The 23285-nt window shown below is 40.1% G+C and overlaps 2 protein-coding genes across 2 annotated transcripts; both read left to right on the top strand.

The window, feature by feature from the left end:
* The first annotated feature begins 346 nt into the window (after positions 1-346).
* Positions 347-6992, top strand: LOC119725441 (monocarboxylate transporter 9-like). The gene is made up of 4 exons (XM_038196848.1): positions 347-642; positions 4947-5090; positions 5454-6461; positions 6850-6992. The coding sequence occupies exons 1-4, from the start codon at positions 435-437 to the stop codon at positions 6990-6992; spliced, it is 1503 nt and encodes a 500-aa protein (XP_038052776.1). The 5' UTR covers positions 347-434.
* Positions 6993-13405: 6413 nt separating this feature from the next.
* Positions 13406-22967, top strand: LOC119725440 (monocarboxylate transporter 9-like). The gene is made up of 4 exons (XM_038196847.1): positions 13406-13781; positions 20034-20177; positions 20540-21571; positions 21952-22967. Exons 1-4 carry the CDS (start codon positions 13574-13576, stop codon positions 22092-22094), a joined length of 1527 nt encoding a protein of 508 aa, XP_038052775.1. The 5' UTR covers positions 13406-13573; the 3' UTR covers positions 22095-22967.
* Positions 22968-23285: the final 318 nt, after the last annotated feature.

Genomic DNA, 23285 nt, shown 5'->3' with positions numbered 1-23285 from the left:
TCAAGTGCGCGCGCGCGGCGCGCTGAACTCACTATTCAATCAAATTGCCCAGTTGGCCTAATACATGTACATTACTGCGCATGCGTCTATGCAGGAAAGCTCACAACACTTTTAGAATGTGAAAAGTCACATCTTGAAGTTGGTTAACTTTAGCATTACTAAGAGTTTGAATAACCTTTTGCAACATTTGAAAACAATTTGGTAGTAACACTTCGAAAATATTGTAAAATTCAACACTTCAGTTTTTAGAGTGTATTGTGTGATCCGCATGCCTGGCACCTGAAAAGAATGCATACCCTCTGAAGACCTGCACGAAGTGTTACGTAATAGAATTATAATCAGCAGTGCACACTAAAACCCGTTTAAAATTTCTAACAGAGATAATTGCACTGTGTAATCCAACTGAGTATAACTTTCGACCTATCCTGGAAATTATGAGGGCGTCCCCCAAGAATCATGTATACCAGGAAGGTGGATGGGGCTGGATCGTTGTATTTGCGGCCTGTTTATCAGAATTTGTCGTCGCTGGAAGCTTGAAGGCTTTCGGTGTTCTCATCACGGGCATGAAGGATGACTTCGATACGGGACTGTGGATCATCGGCTCTATTAATTCCCTACACCTGGGAGTGCAGTTCATTCTGAGTAAGCCAACGAGTAACCTATGCAAGCAAGCTAACAATTCTATCACGATAGCCCCGTCAATGGCGAAAGCATTGTGATAATCCCTATTAAGCAAATTAACTATAGTTCAAGACAGCTTTTTTTTTAACTATTCTGACAAATATTGGTGGGTCAGGTAGGCGTGACAGACATGTGACCAAAAAAAATACCCGTGCATTTAGGATCCTGCCTTTTTCGTTTTCGTTGATACTCCGATATGTTCGAGATAGCGCGGGTATTCGTGATAAAGATAAGCTGGTTTTATTTACCAACAAAATGCATGTCATGTTTGTATATCAGTCCTGGCAAGTTTGAATCATCAGACCACGAAGGCTATCATTAACGAAGGTCAATGATTAATGCCAGAAAATAATACCCGGTATCCGATTTTAATTTGTGCCCCGAATATGCCCCCGCATGGCTTAATTTGCTGCGTCGTGTTCTACGTTTAAATGTTACCAGACCTAAGGTCGATTAAGACGCGTGAGGTGATCGTCAGATCAAGGAACCAGACTAGTAAAAGGAGCTTCTGAGCCATCAAATATTTATATTATGCGCCATATGTCGAGCATAATTATTGTGTAACATAATCAACCACTGGATGGAACAAAACATTTGTTCGTACCATATAGAGTTACATGACTATGGTTTGCACTAAAGTCTGATCATAACCTATACATGTATGAACCGCCATTTACATGTAAACTATTCAATAAGTCTTGTACAGCATAACAGCCCACTTTTTAAGCTACTTAAAATTTCTCAAAACCTTCAGTTGGGTGCATCTAATTTTATGAAGTCTCAGCTCAGTTACTACATTTTTAGAACACAGAGAAAACGAATGCACATTTTATGTTGCTGTCGTAAATTGATTCACGTAGGTACAATTTTGTATGCTTGCGGGCATACTTTTTTTTTAAACCGCCTTCATGTTCTTCCGAACGATATCACTTCTGGAAGGATAGTTAATTTGAAGAGTACTTGGAACCATCCCTCCATATATCTTTCAGGATAGTTATCCATTTTTGTACGTGTCTTGAATAGTAACAAAGTGCGGGTAGGCCTATTTTGAAAGGAGCACACGGCATTGGGCTCTTTCAATAGGTCTCGTTCAAATGACGTCATTTCCTACAGACCATCCACGTGCATCGGCATTTTGAGCGTCAGCTTGCATAACGCGCATCGGCTGCGTTGTATTTCGAACACATTTCGAGCAAAAAGAGCGCGTGTTTGGAACATTTTCAACACTGCGCAATGCATGCTTGATTGCATAAAATACGCAGTTGCAGTTTCTACAGAGATGGCCGTCATTGAGCGAGCCCTATGGCGCAACGTTTTGCACAATTGCTAGCGCTCCCGGTCGCGCATTGGGGTTTTTTTTTGCCAGCATTCTTCGTATTTTATCAGTCAGTTACCGTGTCACGCGTAGCTGCCTTATTTTCTCGTCCACACAACTGACAGCAACGCGAGACCAGCGAACGATGGCCGTAAAAAAAGGGCTTCAGAAAATTCGCAATTTTCATGGCAAACCACAACCGATCCACACAAACAAAGCTGGTTTAGGTAGTTAAAGACCTACTTCATTCATCTGTCAAGGTATTTTTTTCTTCAATAAAAAAGGATTTCAATGTATTTTGACTATGATATTTCACGGACAAATCGATTAAAAATTACGTGATGAAATGTCAGCTTTTTTTCGACAACAACGAATATCTCCCGAATGTTAAGGTAATCAAAGCAAAGAATGAGCATTCGTCTACACAAAAAATCTCGCGAACGTGATGTCGTTAATATTTTAAGAATTCGATGTACACCTAATGTTTCCTTCAACTTCCATTTTTCACAACGCGAAAAGATCGTCCCCATTGTAAAAGCACAGAGCAAGGAACCAGACACGGTATGACCTTGTTACCTCATATGCCCACTGATTGGTTGAGCTCGCGATGGCCTGCTTAATATTCATAAGTTCACACGTGCTATTCACAATTTCCTATTCGTGATTGCAAATCATAAAATCTCGCAAAAGTCTTCATTTTTCAACCGGCGATTTGGACCACAAATATAAAAGTCTCTTGCACCTGTTTCACATGAAAATGAAGCGTAGACAATCATCTATCTAATGAATTTCTTTCGGCCTTTTTTAAGAATCGAACGTACAGCGAAAGACTATCGGCCCTCACTTTTATTGCTACAAAGTATGAATTTTGTTTGATACGTCATAGCAACACTTTATTTTTGTCAAAAGCAGTTATATTTGGTATCAAAATAAAGCACACGATTTCAACTTTTCACTAACCTAGCCATCTTAGCCAAACAGTGCATGTATCCAGGTACTTTTCGTGTTTTCCTGTAGTCTCGAATACAGTCTCGTAAGACCTCGCGTATGCTTTTGGGCCATGCGTGCGTGACCTCGGAACAAGAAACTGAGGTCAAACAGGGCTCTGTGCGTGACACGGCCACTGACTGCAATTGCATTACGCATCCTAAGCTAACGTAACTATTTAACGGCTGTGTGGATGGAAGCGCGGATCCTACACACAAGGATGAACGACTGTTCTGAGCTCTAGTACAAAATGCACTGAACGGACTTGTCTTAATTGGTTGGACGCGTGATAACGGGCCTTAATGCCCGTTGGCATGTTAATCGCAAATGTTCCTTGCAGGTGTACGTGTCATTTTGTCTGTTTTTCTACCTGACATCTAAAACGGAAATATTCATAAAACTGTGCAATACCACTCCTTATTGTTCCAAAATTGTTTCAAAATAAATACTTCAGGATATAACAGATGGTATTGTTCAAGCATTTTTTGTCGTAATAGATGAAGTATTTACCCGTGAAATAAACGTCAAATATGACACCTTTTTCGAGGAGATCACCGTTTTTAATGAGGTTTGCATTAAAAAGTTTTAAAGAGTTGTGGTCCCGAACCGATAAAACAAATGCGACATTTCATAGTTCATTTTTAAAGCTAAAGATACTGCGCTCGGCGTTAACATGGTCATGTAGTTATCACTTATCAATTTATCACTTATCGTAACAAACGCAGGGTGATGGGGCGCTTAACTATTTTATTTGACATTGTCTAATTCAGTCGTAAATATGTTTATGTAAAAAGAAACAGGACAAATATTTTTAAAAAATCCGTTTAGAAGCCATTCTTATTTTTCAACAAATGCATTTAGGGATAAATAGATTTCAAGTCACATTTTATTCACTCGTTATTTCCGGTTTGATAACGTCATCAGTTTACCTTGTGCTTAAGGAGTACTGAGTTAGTTTAGACTGGCAGGTTATGCTACATCAAGTAAGGAGAACTTCAGGAAATATGAAAATACCACGAACGGATATGTGTAAATATTAGTTACACCTGACTTCCGGTTTGATGTCGTCACAGTAAAAGGTCGATCATGGTAAATAATTAAGCTGACATCATTATTTCGGCAACAATCAGCCCAAATAGGTATCGAACAATGAGTTTTATTTTTTTTTTAATGCAAAACATTGATCATTTACAAGTCTCCCTAAAAAAACTTCCGGTCTGCAGATGATTAATCATTATAAAACTTTGCTGTTGTTGTCACACCTACCTCCAGCCTCCCCCCCCCTTCAATGTGAGCTAGCGATCCCATGCTCCAGGTTTTGCCGGCTACTAACCGTAAATGCGGTATTATACAAATGCAGCATGGTTCGAGGGGGAGTAATGGGAATGAGGTGTAGGTCAGCGTGATCACCTCACGAAGCGAAGGGACCAGTAATTCCCACCATTTTCCAGAAATAAACCATGCTGTATTTGATTTACTACACCTCATATATTTAGTAGCCTCTACCATTTTAGTAGCCTCACTGCCTTGTCGATAACGGCCTTCGCAGATTTTGCATCTTTATTCAGCACAATTTATTCAAGTTCGTCAGGCAATGAATTAGTCTGGTATCAACACTCTTTAATGTGTCTTTACTGCAGTAGTTACAAGTACTAACAACAACAGACTGGTTCCGTAAAGATTTCATGCCACAGACTACATGTTCTACGAGGCGGGTTCCAGAGGGAATTTTGGGTACTACCAAAAAAAAAACTACCGCCGGGATGACATCACCTGGGCACGTATTATTTTTACTTCCCAGACGTGCGGTGGAATCGGCCAATGACGTGCGCTAATTTGATCATGAATATTTATGAGGTGTAGTAAAACATGTTACAACAAGATTAACTTGACGTAAATGAAGGGAAGTAGCCTTTAAATCGACAAGCCAATTAATATTTACACATTACTGTTCTCTTGACAGCACCCGTGGCCTCGGTTGTAGCTCGGAAAGTCGGAGGGCGCCCTGTCATCTCCTTTGGCGGTTTTCTCTTTGGACTTGGCGTGGTTCTGTCGGCTTTAACGCATAATATCGCCTTCTTAGCTGTAACTATCATAGCAATTGCAGGTAAGGAAAATCTAGAAAAGCCCAAGTTGTCAATGGAATGGAAAGCTTAGAGTTTGCGCACTTCGTGTGTGCTTGTAATTGAAACGCAGCCTGACCTGGTATTCAAAATTAGGCCTACGTATGCTTAAATACATTTGCAGTTAGACTCCGAACGAGTCCAGCAAAACGTTTTTGTCCAAATATGCATGCTTAGATTTCTACCAATTAGTTATCGAAAGCAGGCCTGCCTAGCCACACTGTCCGTTTAGTCTAAATTCAACAATCCCGTGTTCTATGTCGACGGACTTATACCAAAATGAAAAACATCAAAACTCGTACATGTATACACCAGTATCAAGACAAGGTGTTTTTTGTGCCTGACAGGTTCGGGTGCAGGATGCATTTTGGAGATAGTGCGTGCAGAGTTTGCCCTGTACTTCCACGAGAAGTACGACTTGGCCATCTTCGTGTCTCTCCTCGGGGCTCCAATTGGCTTTTTGCTGTATGGACCAGCCACACAGATCCTTTTGGACACCTACGGCTGGCGAGGTGCAATGGTTATACTTGGTGGCTTTGGTTTCCATCTTATCTGCGCTGGTATGTTGGTGAGAAGACCTACGGGAATATACAAAGCTATCCCTATTCAAGACCTATCAACTGAGGACCAAACCACTGATCAAAACGAGTACCAGACCTGGGAGCAAAGCGAAGATCAGATGTCGAAGCATTGCGAGCACCAGATTTCGAAGCAAGGTGAGGACCAGATCTTGAAGCAAAGCCAGGACCAGATCTCAAACCACAGCGAGGACCAGCTCTCGAAGAAAAGCGAAGACCAGACCTCAGAGCAAAGCGAGGACCAGCTCTCGAAGCGAAGCGCTCAAGGTCCTGATCCTGTGAAGTGGCGTGATTCTGTCGTCTCAGCCCTCGGTCTTGAGATATTCATAAATTTTGACTTTGTGCTGCTGGCAGCCATCAGAATGTTCTACAGCATTTCATTTGGCGGGATCTTGGTGTATATGGTACCCAACGGTCTGTCTGCAGGGCTTACGAACGGTCAGGCGTCTTTCCTAAGTACGGCCTTTGGCCTTGGTAGCATGGCAGGGCCTGCTTTAGCGTTTTTTGTGTTGAAAAGAAAGTTGGCATCGTGTCAAGTGACTGCGATCATCGCAGCTGCTGTTAGTGCTGTGGGACTTGCATTGGATCCTTTCATCCCTTCCTTCGCTGGGCAGATGGTCAATACGTTCTTCGTAGCAGCTGGTATAGCCGCTGTTATTCAGGTGGTATGTGTGCTGACGAGATATCTGCCTTTCACAGTCGATAAGTTCGTCATCGTCTTGGGTTGGTTGGGCTTCCTGGGTGGCTTGGCCACTTCCGTGGGTGACACTCTGGCAGGTGTGTATATATCTTTGTACATGTATTGCTGAATAAAACAATTACATGTACCAGCAATTTACAATGGCGGTCATTGTTTTTCTTCCGAATTTACTAAGACTATTAATAGTCGACCTACGCGCGTCTTTGCACGTACAATAGCCCACGATCACAAACAAGATGACGGCGCCCGGTGGGGACTTTAGTGACCGTGAGTTCACAAGAGGGCGCTATATACTACAACTAGCACCACGTACTGTATAGGTTCCCTAAGAACTTCTTGACATTTTTTTTTATCTTCTCTAGTGTTCCTTCCTAATGCATTAGCAATGTTAACCGACTCATTTTTATTTTCTGCTCATAACAATAAGACTTTAACTTACATTTCTTTTATTTTCGTTCTCTCTAGGCTTGCTTTATGACGTCACAGAGAGCTTCTACGGGACCTTTTTCTTGTATAGCGCCGCTATGGTAGCCACTGGATTACTTTTTCTGTTGGACCTTTGCCGCGCTCGTTACCGCGAGTGGTCAAAGGAAAGTCGTGCATTATAGCTCCTTAAGTTTACAGAAATGGAAACAGGGAAAATTGTTACAATTTTCGAGCGTTCTTTGTTTTTGTGAACATTATTTTTATTTGACTAGGGGCACGAAACAAATCAGTCAGAGTGCCGTGCTTACAAAACACCTCTTAAACTTAATGTGACGTCATCGGCAAATTGGCACAAAACTTGCTGGCCCTGCAAAAAGAAATGCATTGAGCGTTTTGTGAACAGTTCTGGACACTGCTCTGGAAGGCTGGTTGTTACTTTGCCGATGACGTCACATAATGACAAATCTGTTTTTTCCCCCATTTTTTTTATATTTGATTTGTATTTTAAAGATAAAGTATATCTTTATTAGTTTTGGTAGTTCTTCTCTTAATTATTCTCTATTTCTAATAACGTGTACATTTACAAAGGTAGGGCAATGATAACAATTGCAAACATCTGTTATGTATCGAAGAGGTTGTCATAAAAAACGAAACTAACTTGAGTAATATTAACTAATAAGAAAACATGCAGATGTACATAAAATCACCGTATTTACAGCCGTAAATATTTCGTAGTTAATATCAATATAATTCGTCGTAGCGTGAGATCTAAGCTCACGTGACCTCATCCATCGAACAAGTATTGCACTATATTTACATAAACAAAATGGAAAACAGAGGATTGTTTTTCAGGATTGGACATCATCATTCATATTATTCTTGTTTGTCGGTAGCGTCATTTTAAAAAGAATGGGTCAAACGACAGCAAGCTTGAGAAGATTTGTACAAAAATGTCTTAAGATCACGTTTACAGAGTATATGATTTCATTGGCTAGGTATTTTTAAGCTCAGCACGTAGCTCAGGTGGACTGCACACGGTGAGTTTGTCGCCTCGCGAGGCGAGAGAAACCAAACAGGGGAGATATTTGCCGCACGGCCTCGCGAGTCAAAAAACTCAGCAAACGTTCACCGCACACGGGATGTTTTGTGAGCTGCGCGCTGAGCAAACGGCCTCGAATGACTTTTTGCTCAGCACGTATAGCTGTCGTGTGTGGCGGGCTATATCCGCTGCAGAGGAGATCGAGGGGGGTACATTTAAGGACATCCGTGCGGTTCTTTGCACACATTTGTTGAGAATATTGTCGTGAGATGTGTGGGCTGCTTTGTGTATAATAGTCATTAATTAAGTTTAACATACCCAGTTTAGACGAAACTGTTTTTTATTACGTATTCAACGTGTGGGCCCCAACTTAATGTTTCGGCAATAATAACTCCCAAACATTTACTAGGCTTTGCTTTGAAATATACGATTATCAGCAATGTACATGTTCAATTCTGTATTGGAGATTCTCTGCCTTGAACCAACATTCATTTTGTATTGTTACCATTTAATTCAAGTCTGTTTCTTACGCACAAATTGAGCTGTATTCAAATTCCTTTATATTTTAACACTGGAGGAGCTACAAGTTATAGTGGACTCATCTGCATACATAAAAACATTACAGTTTTGGGGGGATACAAGACGGTACATCACTGGTGTTAATAATGAATACAAGTGGACCTAAAATCGACCCCTGCGGAACACCAACGTTCAGTGGGAGGACCTTTGATATGTTGCCTTTAATATATACAGACTGACTATAACCTTAGGTATGACTCGAACCAATGGATTAAGGAAGTTTATATATTACGCAAAATTTAACCAGAAGGATTATATGCTCAACAAAATACTTTACTGAGATATACAAACACACTACCTGTACTTGCTCATGCTCCATAGCCTGGAAACAATTGATTGTTAAATCATGTAGGGTGCTTCAGTTGTTGCAAGGATCTAAATGCTGACTGGCAACTAGGTTTCAAATTGTTTTAATCAAGGTTAAAGTGTAAACTGCAGAGTGCACCCATCTTTCTAAAAATCGTAGAGACAAATAATACACGTCGGAACTAAAAGCGCCAAGTACTCTTAATGCAGCACGCTATTGTGAAGCTCGTCAACATGAAAATAGTTGTCAATCTAATCACGATCGACCCGCTGAGTGTATGACTATTTATTTTATTTTTTTTTGCAAGAAAATAGTGTCTTTATTCGTTCCAGCAGCCCTTACGAGTGCCATTTTTAATTTCGCAAGTGTGTCGCCCTGAAAAGTGGCATACATGTATATTTTGCAATAGTGTGCTAATCGTTGGTTTTGATCAGCGCCCACGTTGGAAAATGGTACCCCCCCCCCCTCCAATGCCGAGCATTTTGGATGCAATTGGGCCCAAAAGTGGCGCTATTTTGCCATAATGTTGCGGAGGGATTTTTTTTCAAGATGGCTGCTTTTCCACTTTGGGAAACATCACTCGTTTTAGGGGTCGTTTTCTTTGGGTGAGAATTTCTCGACATGATGGTCATCATTTTCTGTGCAGGCTGAATAACTGTGAGAGCATTTTTAAAAGATTGTAAAAGTATGGAGATGCAAGATGTTTATGGGAATTTATTTGCTTGGAGGACAATGGGGACAGAGTTACATGCATAAACTCGCGAGGACAATTGTACAGGGTGAGTAAAAAAACGAAACCCAAATGTCGGGACCATTGTTTTAGTGAGGTTCTTCATGTAGCACTCTCAAAATCTAGGATATGAAATCCCAATTCATTAGTTTTCATTTAGTACAAAAATCATTCAAATCACTCATGTACTTTTTAAGTTACGGAGTTTTAAACACAACCACAGTTTTAAAGTTCTGATCCGAGTAAAAGTTGCATGCCTTACATACATGTACTAATTTCAACAGATATGTCCAAGCTCGTTGTCGTACTTCCGAATCGTTCTCGGAAAGTTAATTTCATGGAAATGTAGGCCTACTTTTACTTGCAAGCATCTAAATAACGCTTATCGGTAAGAGAAGGGGTTTGCCCCGGTGTTTCTGGCAGTGGCTGCAATATGCGCCGCGGCATGCCATTTATAAAGGTGCTACATAATGGGTCTCATATTTGTCATGAACTTAATTAACCTGTCTTTACAAATAGACGTGCTTACCAGCGCCCTGAGTACCTAATTGTTGGTACGAGTGCTACATAAGACTCCGACACACTCGTGGAAAAGTGCATCATAGTCGTACTCGTGATAAAAAATGCCTTATATAGGCCTGTATGTAGGCCTACTCGTACGTGCCATACAGGTGTTCGTACTCATGATAAAATACCTGTTCGACGACATTCTGTTTCCATATCTTGTTTTCCTTTCTTCCCATTGAACTCTCAATCTCCGTAGCATTTTCTTTTACGGGCAGATATATCATTTCTATAAAGACTAACTTGTGGGGTCTATTGTGGGGTCTATTAATTGTTCTGTTGTGAATATATACTGCCTCACAGTCGTGTTATAATTATGAGTCATATTGTTCCCTTCTTTTGTTCATATAGTTGTACTTTTTCGTTTTGTTTGCACTTGAACATTTTCTCTTCATCACCTATAAGGTCACATTTGGAAAACCACCCGAATTGCAAATCCCCCATTGTCCCAAGTCAAGTTGTACACAGCGAATCCAAAGTACACTAATGTTAACGCCCTCACCAAGCCAGCAGATGCTCATTACAATAACAACCGTCAACCGGAACCGTGTAACGGCTGCTATACATTTTCATGACTGAATTTTTTCGTTGCAAAATACGTCCGTAAAGGGCTAAACACCATATTGATTTTTTAAATATCCGCTTATTTGCCGACAATAACCAAAGACTCGAGTTTAAACTGTTCATCATAAATCATCCAGACTCCGAGTATCTCCTGTAAAAATTTAAAGACCAAAATTGTACCTCTCTACCACGGATGATAAAGTTGTTGATAGTTCAAATTTGCATAGCGCCGCGATCACTGTTCAATTTTCATAAACTGCTTTGATTGTCAGTGTTTCTGTCAAATTTAACCATCTGAAACTATCAGCAGAACCACTGAACATCGCGTCCAGCACATATCACAAGTTCCAAGTAAAAAGACTGCAGGTCATCAGAAAAGGTAAGATACATCAATGTAACAGTTCACCATAATTGTTCTTCTTACCATCGTCCCTACAAGATAAGACATTCAAGAGCTAGCTAAAATATCTTCTAAAAACCCTAGACTTGATAAAACAAATGTTGGTAGTAACGACACATTTCAGGGACGTACGAACGCATAAATTAATCCTTCAATAAAGAATTCGATGAAGTGGTCACACCATTGTTTAAGTGCACAATGTATAGTTATTTTTACAATACACTTCATAGTAGATTGTTAAACGCAGATTTCAGGAACACGACACGTAACTCCCTATGGTGATTTACCATAGGAACCTTCCTCACCCTTGCAAATCCCAACAAAATTATAATAAACTCTGCACATACAGTTGGACTTATTTGTGGTATGCCTAATCCCAAGACAAACACAGTCAGTTTACTAGAGCAGCTTATCCTTACAGATTCCAACAAACCCTGGTGTTGGAGTTTGGCTGGTTGGGGATCGTTAGGGTGAACTCTCTAGGGGGTATGCAAAATTATATTGAAATTGGAGGATTCAGGACTGTTAGGGTTAGATGTAGAGTATAGCCTATGTACACATTATTTCAATAACAGTTATCTACGAGTCCACAATTTTCAATACGGCTTTGTTAACATTTCTATGGTATACACGTGATGATTGAAAAGCACTCTCGGTGAAGCATCAACATCAGAATATTAACACTGGTGTGTTTACAGAAAATTCTTGCCAAAAAGAGTACATGTAAAACCCTCATTTCTAGGGTACATGTAACTGACGAATTGTAAGCTCTGTTGGAGAGCATTCAGAACGGGGTATTTACAGGAAATTCTTGCAAAAAGAGTAGATGTGAAAGCTTTTTACATTTCCATATTGCAATTTGCAATTTTTGTCATATCGCGATTGCCTAATTTATAAGTAACTTGAAATGCTATGGAATGATGCAAAGAGGGTAAATGTTGCAATGAGCTTCATCCTTTTTTTATAATCGATGTTCCCATTTTTATTCACCTTACTGTTTTATGCTTGTTTTTCATGACTTTCATTCTAATGTCCTCCGTGCACAGGCCTATTTACGTTTTGTCGTCAATATCGGGTAGCCCGTTTCACTTAAAGCATGTTATGTAAGTGTTCATTAAAATTTAAACTCAAGTGATTAAAGTAAACTGAAAAAAAGGACATGTTCAATACATTCTAGGATCCTTGGAGCACAGAACTTCCATTTACAACAGAATAAGTAAATTTTCTCTTAGAATGGTTTTAAACAGGTTGTTTAACTCAAGGCCATTTTGGCGGTCACATTTCATACTAAAATTGCAAGTGATCAGAATTTCTCTGCAAAATGACATAGTTGGTGTTAAAGGATAATTTTGTCAACTGAGTGTTCTTCAAGAAATAGTTTGACTTCTGATATTGTCACACCCCGGATATCTTGAATGTTCACCTTGGCTTATTCAAATCTCTTTGTTTCACAAGAATTAACAGTGTTTGTTTAAATCTAAAGAAAGGGGGAGATGTAGTGTCCTGATAATACATGTATATGCATTACATGCAATGTTTACAGTGGTATGCAAATGAGACCTATGCAAATTAGATTGACCTCTAGTGCAAGATTAGGGGACACAATATGGGATAGCAGCATGGTCGAAAACCGAGAATAAAACGCTCTGGAGACAAATCATTTTCATATTCAATTCGTACTTTTATTGAGTTCAATCCGGCTTCACAATAAGGCAAAAAAATATACTCGGTTTTTGGTCAGTGCGCGCGTCAATTTTAATCATGCGCGTCAACCTTTTTTTTCCCTTCAAATTAAAACAGAATCTACAACAGCGCCCTCTATTGCCGCACCTCCTCAAATTTGTGTACCAAGGAGCACAAAGGAATGGGGAAATTGCACCAAGGCAAATGATATAAGGACCAAGGCAAATTAAGGAGGACACCAATGTATGATGAGGACACAAAAATGCTAAATAGTACCAAAATGCTAAATAGTACCAAAATGGGAAAGCAGCATGGTCAAGAACTGGTCGAATAAAACACTCTGGAGACAAATCATTTTCGTATTCAATTCGTACTTTTATTGAGCTCAATCCGGCTTCACAATCACACTACACTGTTTGTTCAGAATGTGGCATAACAAAAAAACTTACACATAGAATGTGTTTATCCGTGGGGAAAGGTGTCCTAAACTTCACAATCACCATAAAATAACAAAAACAAAGGCTGTTTCGGTTGGATGCCGAAACAGCCAAAAATTTGATGGCATAAAAAATAATTGCAGGCAGTATATTATGTACATGTACAGGTCAAGGCACTGCTCAATGCCACGAGAAAATTAATATGGCGACACAGGTAAACCACAGATGTTTATGCTATCTATTGTCTGTCTGTATTCCAAGGTCCATTCAATACAAACATATTCCGCTGGGCATATTATCAATGCATGCTATTGAATATAGGGAGGCCTATCAGTTGTATTGTGCTCTGTGGGCCATTTCACAAAGACAAAAAGTTCATCAGTTACACTATACACTGAAACTCTTCTGAAATGCCATATCAAACTGCGTGTGTATAACTTTCAACATATCTTGGAGATTCATGATGGCGTCCCCCAAGAAACATGTATACCAGGAAGGAGGCTGGGGCTGGGTTGTTGTATTTGCGGCCTGTGTAGCAGAGTTCATCGTCATTGGGAGCTTGAAGGCTTTCGGTGTTCTCATCACGGCCATGAAGGATGACTTCGATACGGGACTGTGGATCATCGGCTCCATTAATTCCCTACACCTGGGAGTGCAGTTCATTCTGAGTAAGCAAACGAGTAACCTATGCAAGCAAGCTTACAATTGTATCACGATAGCCCCGTCAATGGCGAAAGCATTGTGATAATCCGGAAGCAAATTAACTATAGTTCAAGACTCATTTTTTTTGTTAACTATTCTGACAAATATTGGTGGGTCAGGTAGGCGTGACAGACATGTGACCAAAAAAATACCCGTGCATTTAGGATCCTGCCTTTTTCGTTTTCGTTGATACCCCGATATGTTCGAGATAGCTCGGGTATTCGTGATAAGGATAAGCTGGTTTTATTTACCAACAAAATGCATGTCATGTTTGTACATCAGTCCTGGCAAGTTTGAATCATAAGACCACGAAGGCTATCATTAACGAAGGTCAATGATTAATGCCGGAAAAAAATACCCGGTATCCGATTTTAATTTGTGCCCCGAATATGCCCCCGCATGGCTTAATTTGCTGCGTCGTGTTCTACGTTTAAATGTTACCAGACCTAAGGTCGATTAAGACGCGTGAGGTGATCGTCAGATCAAGGAACCAGACTAGTAAAAGGAGCTTCTGAGCCATCAGATATTTATATAATGCGCCATATGTCGAGCATAATTATTGTGTAACATAATCAACCACTGGATGGAACAAAACATCTGTTCGTACCATATAGAGTTACATGACTATGGTTTGCACTAAAGTCTTATCATAACCTATACATGTATGAACCGCCATTTACATGTAAACTTTTCAATAAGGCTTGTACAGCATAACATCCCACTTTTTTAAGCTACTTAAAATTTCTCAAAACCTTCAGTTGGGTGCATCTAATTTTATGAAGTCTCAGCTCAGTTACTACATTTTTAAAACACAGAGAAAACGAATGCACATTTTATGTTGCTCTCGTAAATTGATTCACGTAGGTACAAATTTGTATGCCTGCGGGCATACTTTTTATTTTTAAACCGCCTTCATGTTCTTCCGAACGATATCACTTCTGGAGGGATAGTTAATTTGAAGGGTACTTGGAACCATCCCTTCATATATATATATATCTTGACGTTGAGCAAGGTTTTTGAGCAGGGGCGTTTCAGGGTAGTCATCCATTTTTGTACGTGTCTTGAATTGTAACAGAGTGCGAGTAGGCCTATGTTGAAAGGAGCACACGGCATTAGGCTCTTTCAATAGGTCTCGTTCAAATGACGTCATTTCCTACAGACCATCCACGTGCATCGGCATTTTGCGCGTCAACTTGCATAACGCGCATCGGCTGCGTCGTACACTGTAAAAACAGTGTTTAGCATTTAAACACATCAGAACGTGTTTAGAGTTTAAAACGTTTAGAAATGTGTTTCAATTCTAAACGTTTACCGCTTTTTAATGTTGTGAAACTAAACGTGTTTACGTTTTGGACATGTGCTTAGGATTGTATATCTAAATGCGCTTAGGAAGGTGTTTTAAATGCTAAACATATTATTCATTGAACATGTCAAACGGATAATGCGTGTCACAGAAAAAGGACATCTAAACATGTCATGATGCTAAACGTGTGGAAAAAGTGGGTACAGAATAAGTGTTTAGAAATGTGTTTAAATCCTAAGCACCATTTTTACAGTGTATTTCGAACACATTTCGAGCAAAAAGAGCGCGTGTTTGGAACATTTTCAACACTGCGCAATGCGTGCTTGATTGCATAAAATACGCAGTTGTAGTTCTCCCACAGAGATGGCCGTCATTGAGCGAGCCCTATAGCGCAACGTTTTGCACTATTGCTAGCGCACCCGGTCGCGTATTGGGGTTTTTTTGCCAGCATACTTCGTATTATAACCAATCAGTCAGTTACCGTGTCACGCGTAGCTCCCTTGTTTTCTCGTCCACACACCTGACAGCAACGTGAGACCAGCGAACGATGGCCGTAAAAAGGGCTTCAGAAAATTTTCATGGCAAACCACAACCGATGCACACAAACAAAGCTGGTTTAGGTAGTTAAAGACCTACTTCATACATTTGTCAAGGTAATTTTTTCTCCCAAAAAAAAGGATTTCGATGCATTTTGACTATGATGTTTCACGGACAAATCGATTAAAAATTACGTGATGAAATTTCAGCTTTTTCTCGACAACGACGAAAGTCTCCCGAATGTTGAGGTAATCAAAGCAAAGAATGAGCCTTCGTCTACAAAAAAAAATCTCGTGAACGTGATGTCGTTAATTTTTTAAGAATTCGATGTACACCTGATGTTTCCAACAACTTCCATTTTTCACAACGCGAAAAGATCGTCGCCATTGTAAAAGCACAGAGCAAGGAACCCAGACACAGTAAGACCCAGTGACCCCATATGCCCACTGATTGGTCGAGCTCGAGATGGCCTGCTTAATATTCATAAGTTCACACGTGCTATTCACAATTTCCTATTCGTGATTGCAAATCATAAAATCTCGCAAAAGTCTTCATTTTTCAACCGGCGATTTGGACCACCAATATAAAAGTCTCCTGCACGTGTTTCACATGAAAATGAAGCGTAGACTATCATCTATCTAATGAATTTTGCCTTTTCTTTTAAGAATCGAATGTACACCTAAAAACCATCGGCCCTCACTTTTATTGCTACAAAGTATGAATTTTGTTTGATACGTCATAACAACACTTTATTTTTGTCAAAAGCAGTTATATTTGATATCAAAATAAAGCACACGATTTCAACTTTTCACTAACCTAGCCATCTTGGCCAAACAGTGCATGTATCTAGGTACTTTTCGTGTTTTCCTGTAGTCTCGAATACAGTCTCGTAAAACCTCGCGTATGCTTTTGGGCCATGCGTGCGTGACCTCGGGACAAGAAACTGAGGTCAAACAGGGCTCTGTGCGTGACACGGCCATTGACTGCAATTGCATTACGCATCCTAAGTTAACGTAACTATTTAACGGCTGTGTGGATGGAAGCGCGGATCCTACACACAAGGATGAACGACTGTTCTGAGCTCTAGTACAAAATGCACTGAACGGACTTGCCTTAATTGGTTGGACGCGTGATAACGGGCCTTAATGCCCGTTGGCATGTTAATCGCAAATGTTCCCTGCAGGTGTACGTGTCATTTTGTCGGTTTTTCTACCTGACATCTAAAACAGAAATATTCATAAAACTGTGCAATACCACTCCTTCCATTTATGTAAGATATACTTGTTCCAAAATTGTTTCAAAATAAATACTTCAGGATATAACAGATGGTATTGTTACAAGCAGTTTTGTCGTAATAGATGAAGTATTTATCCGTGAAATAAACGTCAAATATGACACCTTTTTCGAGGAAATCACCGTTTTTAATGAGGTTTGCATTAACAAGTTTTAAAAGAGTTGTGGTCCCGAACCGATAAAACAAATGCGACATTTCATAGTTCATTTTTAAAGCTAAAGATACTGCGCTCGGCGTTAACATGGTTATGTAGTTATCACTTATCGTATTTATCACTTATCGTAACAAACGCAGGGTGATGGGGCGCTTAACTATTTTATTTGACATTGTCTAATTCAGTCGTAAATATGTTTATGTAAAAAAAAAACAGGAAAAATATTTATTTTTTTTAAATTCCGTTTTAAGCCATTCTTATTTTGCAACAAATGCATTTAGGGATAAATAGATTTCAAGTCACATTTTATTCACTCGTTATTTCCGGTTTGATAATGTCATCAGTTTACATTGTGCATAAGGAATACTGAGCTAGTTTAGACTGGCAGGTTATGCTACATAAAGTAAAGAGAACTTCAGGAAATATAAAAATAGCACGAAAGGATATGTGTAAATATTAATTACACCTGTTTGATGTCGTCACGGTAAAAGGTCGATCATGGTAAATAATGAAGCTGACATCATTATTTCGGCAACAATGAGCCCAAATAGGTATCGAACAATGAGTTTTAATTTTAAAAAAAATGCAAAACATTGATCATTTACAAGTCTCCCTTAAAAAAACTTCCGGTCTGCAGATAATTAATCATTATAAAACTTCGCTAAGTAAAATGTGGTCGTCCGAACAATGTTCATGGGCAATTTGGTAAAATTTGACCAACGTTTTTAAATTCAACTGTTTAAAACCAACTTTCTTGGACCTGCCGCTATAGGGCGTCATTTCGGAGGAGGACGTCATTATAACATTTCATGATTTTTCACTAAGGTTTTTCTTAATTAGTATTACTGTAGTAAAATATGCTTCCGTTTTGAAGTTATGTTCATTTATCATTGAACTTCCGGTAACCCCGGAAGTAAAGGTCAAGCGGTTTTGTATCAAAAATGTTGACTTAAATCGCTAGTACATGTAATTTGATATGTGATGACGTCATGGTGACGTCAACATTTTGAAAGCATATAAAGAACATATAAAGAACACTGAATACTGCACATACAATTTTTTTTTATTTTGTGCACCCCTTTTTTCGTGGTTTTGCCACGAAAATGCACGATATTTGTCACAATTGGATCAAACCATTCGTATACATTCACACATTTTGGCCAAGCCCACAAATTGGGCTGAAAATATAAGGTAAGTAAAATGCTAGAATGTTTTATGTCATGTCCAAACTTATTTCAAGGCAAGGAAAAAGAAGGAAAATGAATGTTTAATACAATTCTTCTGAGTTTTGATTCCTTTCAATCCCTTGTTTAAAAATCAAGCTCCGCCCCCAAATCGGCAGGTTTCAAGGTGGGTTCCACCTTTAACGATTCTCAGACCGTTTTGGCTCTGCACGCCGATTTTCATGCTCTTATCACAAATTTGGGCACGGTTTAGGCAAAAATAAAGGGCCTTAGCAGCTCCACTATTGACCAGGATATATACGTGTACATTTTGTATAGGCCTAATAATAATACAATCTTTTTAAAGATCATTCTTAAGTAACTTTATCCGACTTTATCCTGTTCTCAAGTAGCATTTTTGGTATCATGGGGTCAATCTCAACACGTTAATCCAAAAACGGCAATGCGCGACATGTTAATTAAACTCGACATTTTGGACATTTGACCTTGGTCCCCTGACCCCCATCCGACCTAGGGCAACTTAAGAATGGACATTTCTGAACTACCCCATCACGGACAATGGTCTGGTAGCATCAAACCTTTTTTTGTGCTCAAATTGTTAATTAAACTCCACCTAGCTTTCGGTCTATCTCAAGCGATGACGTCATCATGCTGGGGTTTTTTTTAGTTCGGCATTCCTCACTAAACACCATCATAATTTGTTTGTCTGTAGTAAAATGCTTCCGTTTTTAAGTAACATGTATATTGTAATTATTGTTTTTTCGGCTATCGACTTTCGCCACGGGCGTCGCTAGAGGGAGGTGGCGCCACTTTTGTTTGGCAAAATCGTTGTACTGCTGGCAAAATCGTGTGTCCGTCGGCAAAAGTGCCGGGAAGAAGAGCGCCACCTATTTTCCGATAGTGCCCGTGATCGTCCGCTTTGAACAGCACAGCCTATAGGAAGATTGTTTTAAGCCAACCCTCCCCCACCATTTTTCTATTTCATGGAAGCCGGGTGACCGCGATCCTAAAAACATCCTGTATACCTTTTGTTGTCACACCTACCTCCACCCCCCCCCCTTCAATGTGAGCTAGCGATCCCATGCTCCTGGTTTTGCCGGCTGCTAACCGTAAATGCGGTATTGTACAAATGCAGCATGGTTCGAGGGGGAGTAATGGGAATTACTGGTCCCGAGGTGTAGGTCAACTTGATCACCTCCCGACGCGAAGGGACCAGTAATTCCCAGCATTTTCCAGAAATAATCCATGCTGTATTTGTTTTACTACACCACATATATTAGGTAGCCTCTGCCATTTCAGTAGCCTCACTGCCTTGTCGAAAACGGCCTTTGCAGATTTTGTACTTTATTCAGCACAATTTATTCAAGTTCGTCAGTCAATGAGGTAGTCTGGTGCCAACACTCTTTAATGTGTCTTTACTGCAGTAGTTACAAGTACTAACAACAACAGACTAGTTTCGTAAAGATTTCATGCCACAGACTACATGTTCTACGAGGCGGGTTCCAGAGGAAAATTTTGGTTCTACCAAAAAAAAACTACCGCCGGGATGACATCACCTGGGCACGTATTATTTTTACTTCCCAGACGTGCGGTGGAATCGGCCAATGACGTGCGCTAATTTGATCATGAATATTTATGAGGTGTAGTAAAACATGTTACAACAAGATTAACTTGACGTAAATGAAGGGAAGTAGCCTTTAAATCGACAAGCCAATTAATATTTACACATTACTGTTCTCTTGACAGCACCCGTGGCCTCGGTTGTAGCTCGGAAAGTCGGAGGGCGCCCTGTCATCTCCTTTGGCGGTTTTCTCTTTGGACTTGGCGTGGTTCTGTCGGCTTTAACGCATCATATCGCCTTCTTAGCTGTAACTATCATAGCAATTGCAGGTAAGGAGAATTTAGAAAAGCCCAAGTTGTCAATGGAATGGAAAGCTTAGAGTTTGCGCACTTCGTGTGTGCTTGTAATTGAAACGCAGCCTGACCTGGTATTCAAAATTAGGCCTACGTATGCTTACATACATTTGCAGTTAGACTCCGAACGAGTCCAGCAAAACGTTTTTGTCCAAATATGCATGCTTAGATTTCTACCAATTAATTATCGAAAGCAGGCCTGCCTAGCCACACTGTCCGTTTAGTCTAACTTCAACAATCCCGTGTTCTATGTCGACGGACTTATACCAAAATGAAAAACATCAAAACTCGTACATGTATACACCAGTATCAAGACAAGGTGTTTTTCGTGCCTACAGGTTCGGGCGCAGGATGCATTTTGGAGATAGTGCGTGCAGAGTTTGCCCTGTACTTCCACGAGAAGTACGACTTGGCCATCTTCGTGTCTCTCCTCGGGGCTCCAATTGGCTTTTTGCTGTATGGACCAGCCACACAGGTCCTTTTGGACACCTACGGCTGGCGAGGTGCAATGGTTATACTTGGTGGCTTTGGTATCCATCTTATCTGCGCTGGTATGTTGGTGAGAAGACCTACGGGAATATACAAAGCTATCCCTATTCAAGACTTAACAACTGAGGACCAAACCACTGATCAAAACGAGTACCAGGCACGGAGAGAAACCGAGGACCAGACGTGGGAGCAAAGCGAAGATCAGATGTCGAAGCATTGCGAGCACCAGATTTCGAAGCAAGGTGAGGACCAGATCTCGAAGCAAAGCCAGAACCAGATCTCAGAGCACAGCGAGGACCAGCTCTCGAAGAAAAGCGAAGACCAGACCTCAGAGCAAAGCGAGGACCAGCTCTCGAAGCGAAGCACTCAAGGTCCTGATCCTGTGAAGTGGCGTGATTCTGTCGTCTCAGCCCTCGGTCTTGAGATATTCATAAATTTTGACTTTGTGCTGCTGGCAGCCATCAGAATGTTCTACAGCATTTCATTTGGCGGGATATTGGTGTATATGGTACCCAACGGTCTGTCTGTAGGGCTTACGAACGGTCAGGCGTCTTTCCTAAGTACGGCCTTTGGCCTTGGTAGCATGGCAGGGCCTGCTTTAGCGTTTTTTGTGTTGAAAAGAAAGTTGGCATCGTGTCAAGTGACTGCGATCATCGCAGCTGCTGTTAGTGCTGTGGGACTTGCATTGGATCCTTTCATCCCTTCCTTCGCTGGGCAGATGGTCAATACGTTCTTCGTAGCAGCTGGTATAGCCGCTGTTATTCAGGTGGTATGTGTGCTGACGAGATATCTGCCTTTCACAGTCGATAAGTTCGTCATCGTCTTGGGTTGGTTGGGCTTCCTGGGCGGCTTGGCCACTTCCGTGGGTGACACTCTGTCAGGTGTGTATATATCTTTGTACATGTATTGCTGAATAAAACAATTACATGTACCAGCAATTTACAATGGCGGTCATATTTTTTTTCCGAATTTACTAAGACTATTAATAGTCGACCTACGCACGTCTTTACACGTACCATAGCCCACAAGGAACAAACAAGATGACGTCGCCCAGTGGGGACTTCAGTGACAGTTCACAAGAGGGCGCTATACTACAACTAACACCACGTACTGTATAGGTTCCTTCAGAACTTACTGAAATTTTTTTCTCTTCTCTAGTGTTCCTTCCTAATGCATTAGCAATGTTAACTGACTCATTTATATTCTCTGCTCATAACAATAAGACATAAACTTGCATTTCTTTTATTTTCGTTCTCTCTAGGCTTGCTTTATGACGTCACAGAGAGCTTCTACGGGACCTTTTTCTTGTATAGCGCCGCTATGGTAGCCACTGGATTACTTTTTCTGTTGGACCTTTGCCGCGCTCGTTACCGCGAGTGGTCAAAGGAAAGTCATGCATTATAGCTCCTTAAGTTTACAGAAATGGAAACAGGGAAAATTGTTACAATTTTCGAGCGTTCTTTGTTTTTGTGAACATTATTTTTATTTGACTAGGGGCACGAAACAAATCAGTCAGAGTGCCGTGCTTACAAAACACCTATTAAACTTAATGTGACGTCATCGGCAAATTGGCACAAAACTTGCCGGCCCTGCAAAAAGAAATGCATTGAGCGTTTTGTGAACAGTTCTGGACACTGCTCTGACAGGATGGTTGTTACTTTGCCGATGACGTCACATAAGGACAAATCTGTTTTCCCCCCATTTTTTTTATATTTCATTTGTATTTTAAAGCTAAAGTATATCTTTATTAGTTTTGGTAGTTCTTCTCTTAATTATTCTCTATTTCTAATAACGTATACATTTACAAAGGTAGGGCAATGATAACAATTGCAAACATCTGTTATGTATCGAAGAGGTTGTCATAAAAAACGAAACTAACTTGATTAATATTAACTGATAAGAAAACATGCAGATGTACATAAAACATCACCGTATTTACAGCCGTAAATATTTCGTAGTTAATATCAATATAATTCGTCGTAGCGTGAGATCTAAGCTCACGTGACCTCATCCATCGAACAAGTATTGCACTATATTTACATAAACAAAACACACACATTTGTTGAGAATATTGTCGTGAGATGTGTAGGCTGCTTTGTGTATAATAGTCTTTAATTAAGTTTAACATACCCAGTTTAGACGAAACTGTTTTTTATTACGTATTCAACGTGTGGGCCCCAACTTAATGTTTCGGCAATAATAACTCCCAAACATTTACTAGGCTTTGCTTTGAAATATACGATTATCAGCAATGTACATGTTCAATTCTGTATTGGAGATTCTCTGCCTTGAACCAACATTCATTTTGTTTTGTTGCCATTTAATTCAAGTCTGTTTCTTAAGCACAAATTGAGCTGCTGTATTCAAATTCCTTTATATTTTAACATTGGAGGAGCTACAAGTTAAGTGGACTCATCTGCATACATAAAAACATTACAGTTTTTGGGGGATACAAGACGGTACATCACTGGTGTTAATAATGAATACAAGTGGACCTAAAATCGACCCCTGCGGAACACCAACGTTCAGTGGGAGGACCTTTGATATGTTGCCCTTAATATTTACAGACTGACTATAACCTTAGGTATGACTAGA

Source organism: Patiria miniata, unplaced genomic scaffold (assembly GCF_015706575.1).
Source record: "Patiria miniata isolate m_02_andy unplaced genomic scaffold, ASM1570657v1 HiC_scaffold_19, whole genome shotgun sequence".
NCBI classification, from domain to species: Eukaryota; Metazoa; Echinodermata; class Asteroidea; order Valvatida; family Asterinidae; genus Patiria; species Patiria miniata.
The sequence above is the reverse complement of the archived record's forward strand: the minus strand, read 5'-3'. Positions and strand labels throughout refer to the sequence as shown.

Excerpts from the sequence above, each read along its gene's own strand:
- LOC119725441 (XM_038196848.1), top strand. The coding sequence starts at position 435 with ATGAGGGCGTCCCCCAAGAATCATGTATACCAGGAAGGTGGATGGGGC. Across the intron at positions 643-4,946 it reads GGGAGTGCAGTTCATTCTGA|CACCCGTGGCCTCGGTTGTA; the intron begins GTAAGCCAACGA and ends TTCTCTTGACAG. Across the intron at positions 6,462-6,849 it reads CGTGGGTGACACTCTGGCAG|GCTTGCTTTATGACGTCACA; the intron begins GTGTGTATATAT and ends CGTTCTCTCTAG.
- LOC119725440 (XM_038196847.1), top strand. The coding sequence starts at position 13,574 with ATGATGGCGTCCCCCAAGAAACATGTATACCAGGAAGGAGGCTGGGGC. Across the intron at positions 13,782-20,033 it reads GGGAGTGCAGTTCATTCTGA|CACCCGTGGCCTCGGTTGTA; the intron begins GTAAGCAAACGA and ends TTCTCTTGACAG. Across the intron at positions 20,178-20,539 it reads AACTATCATAGCAATTGCAG|GTTCGGGCGCAGGATGCATT; the intron begins GTAAGGAGAATT and ends TCGTGCCTACAG.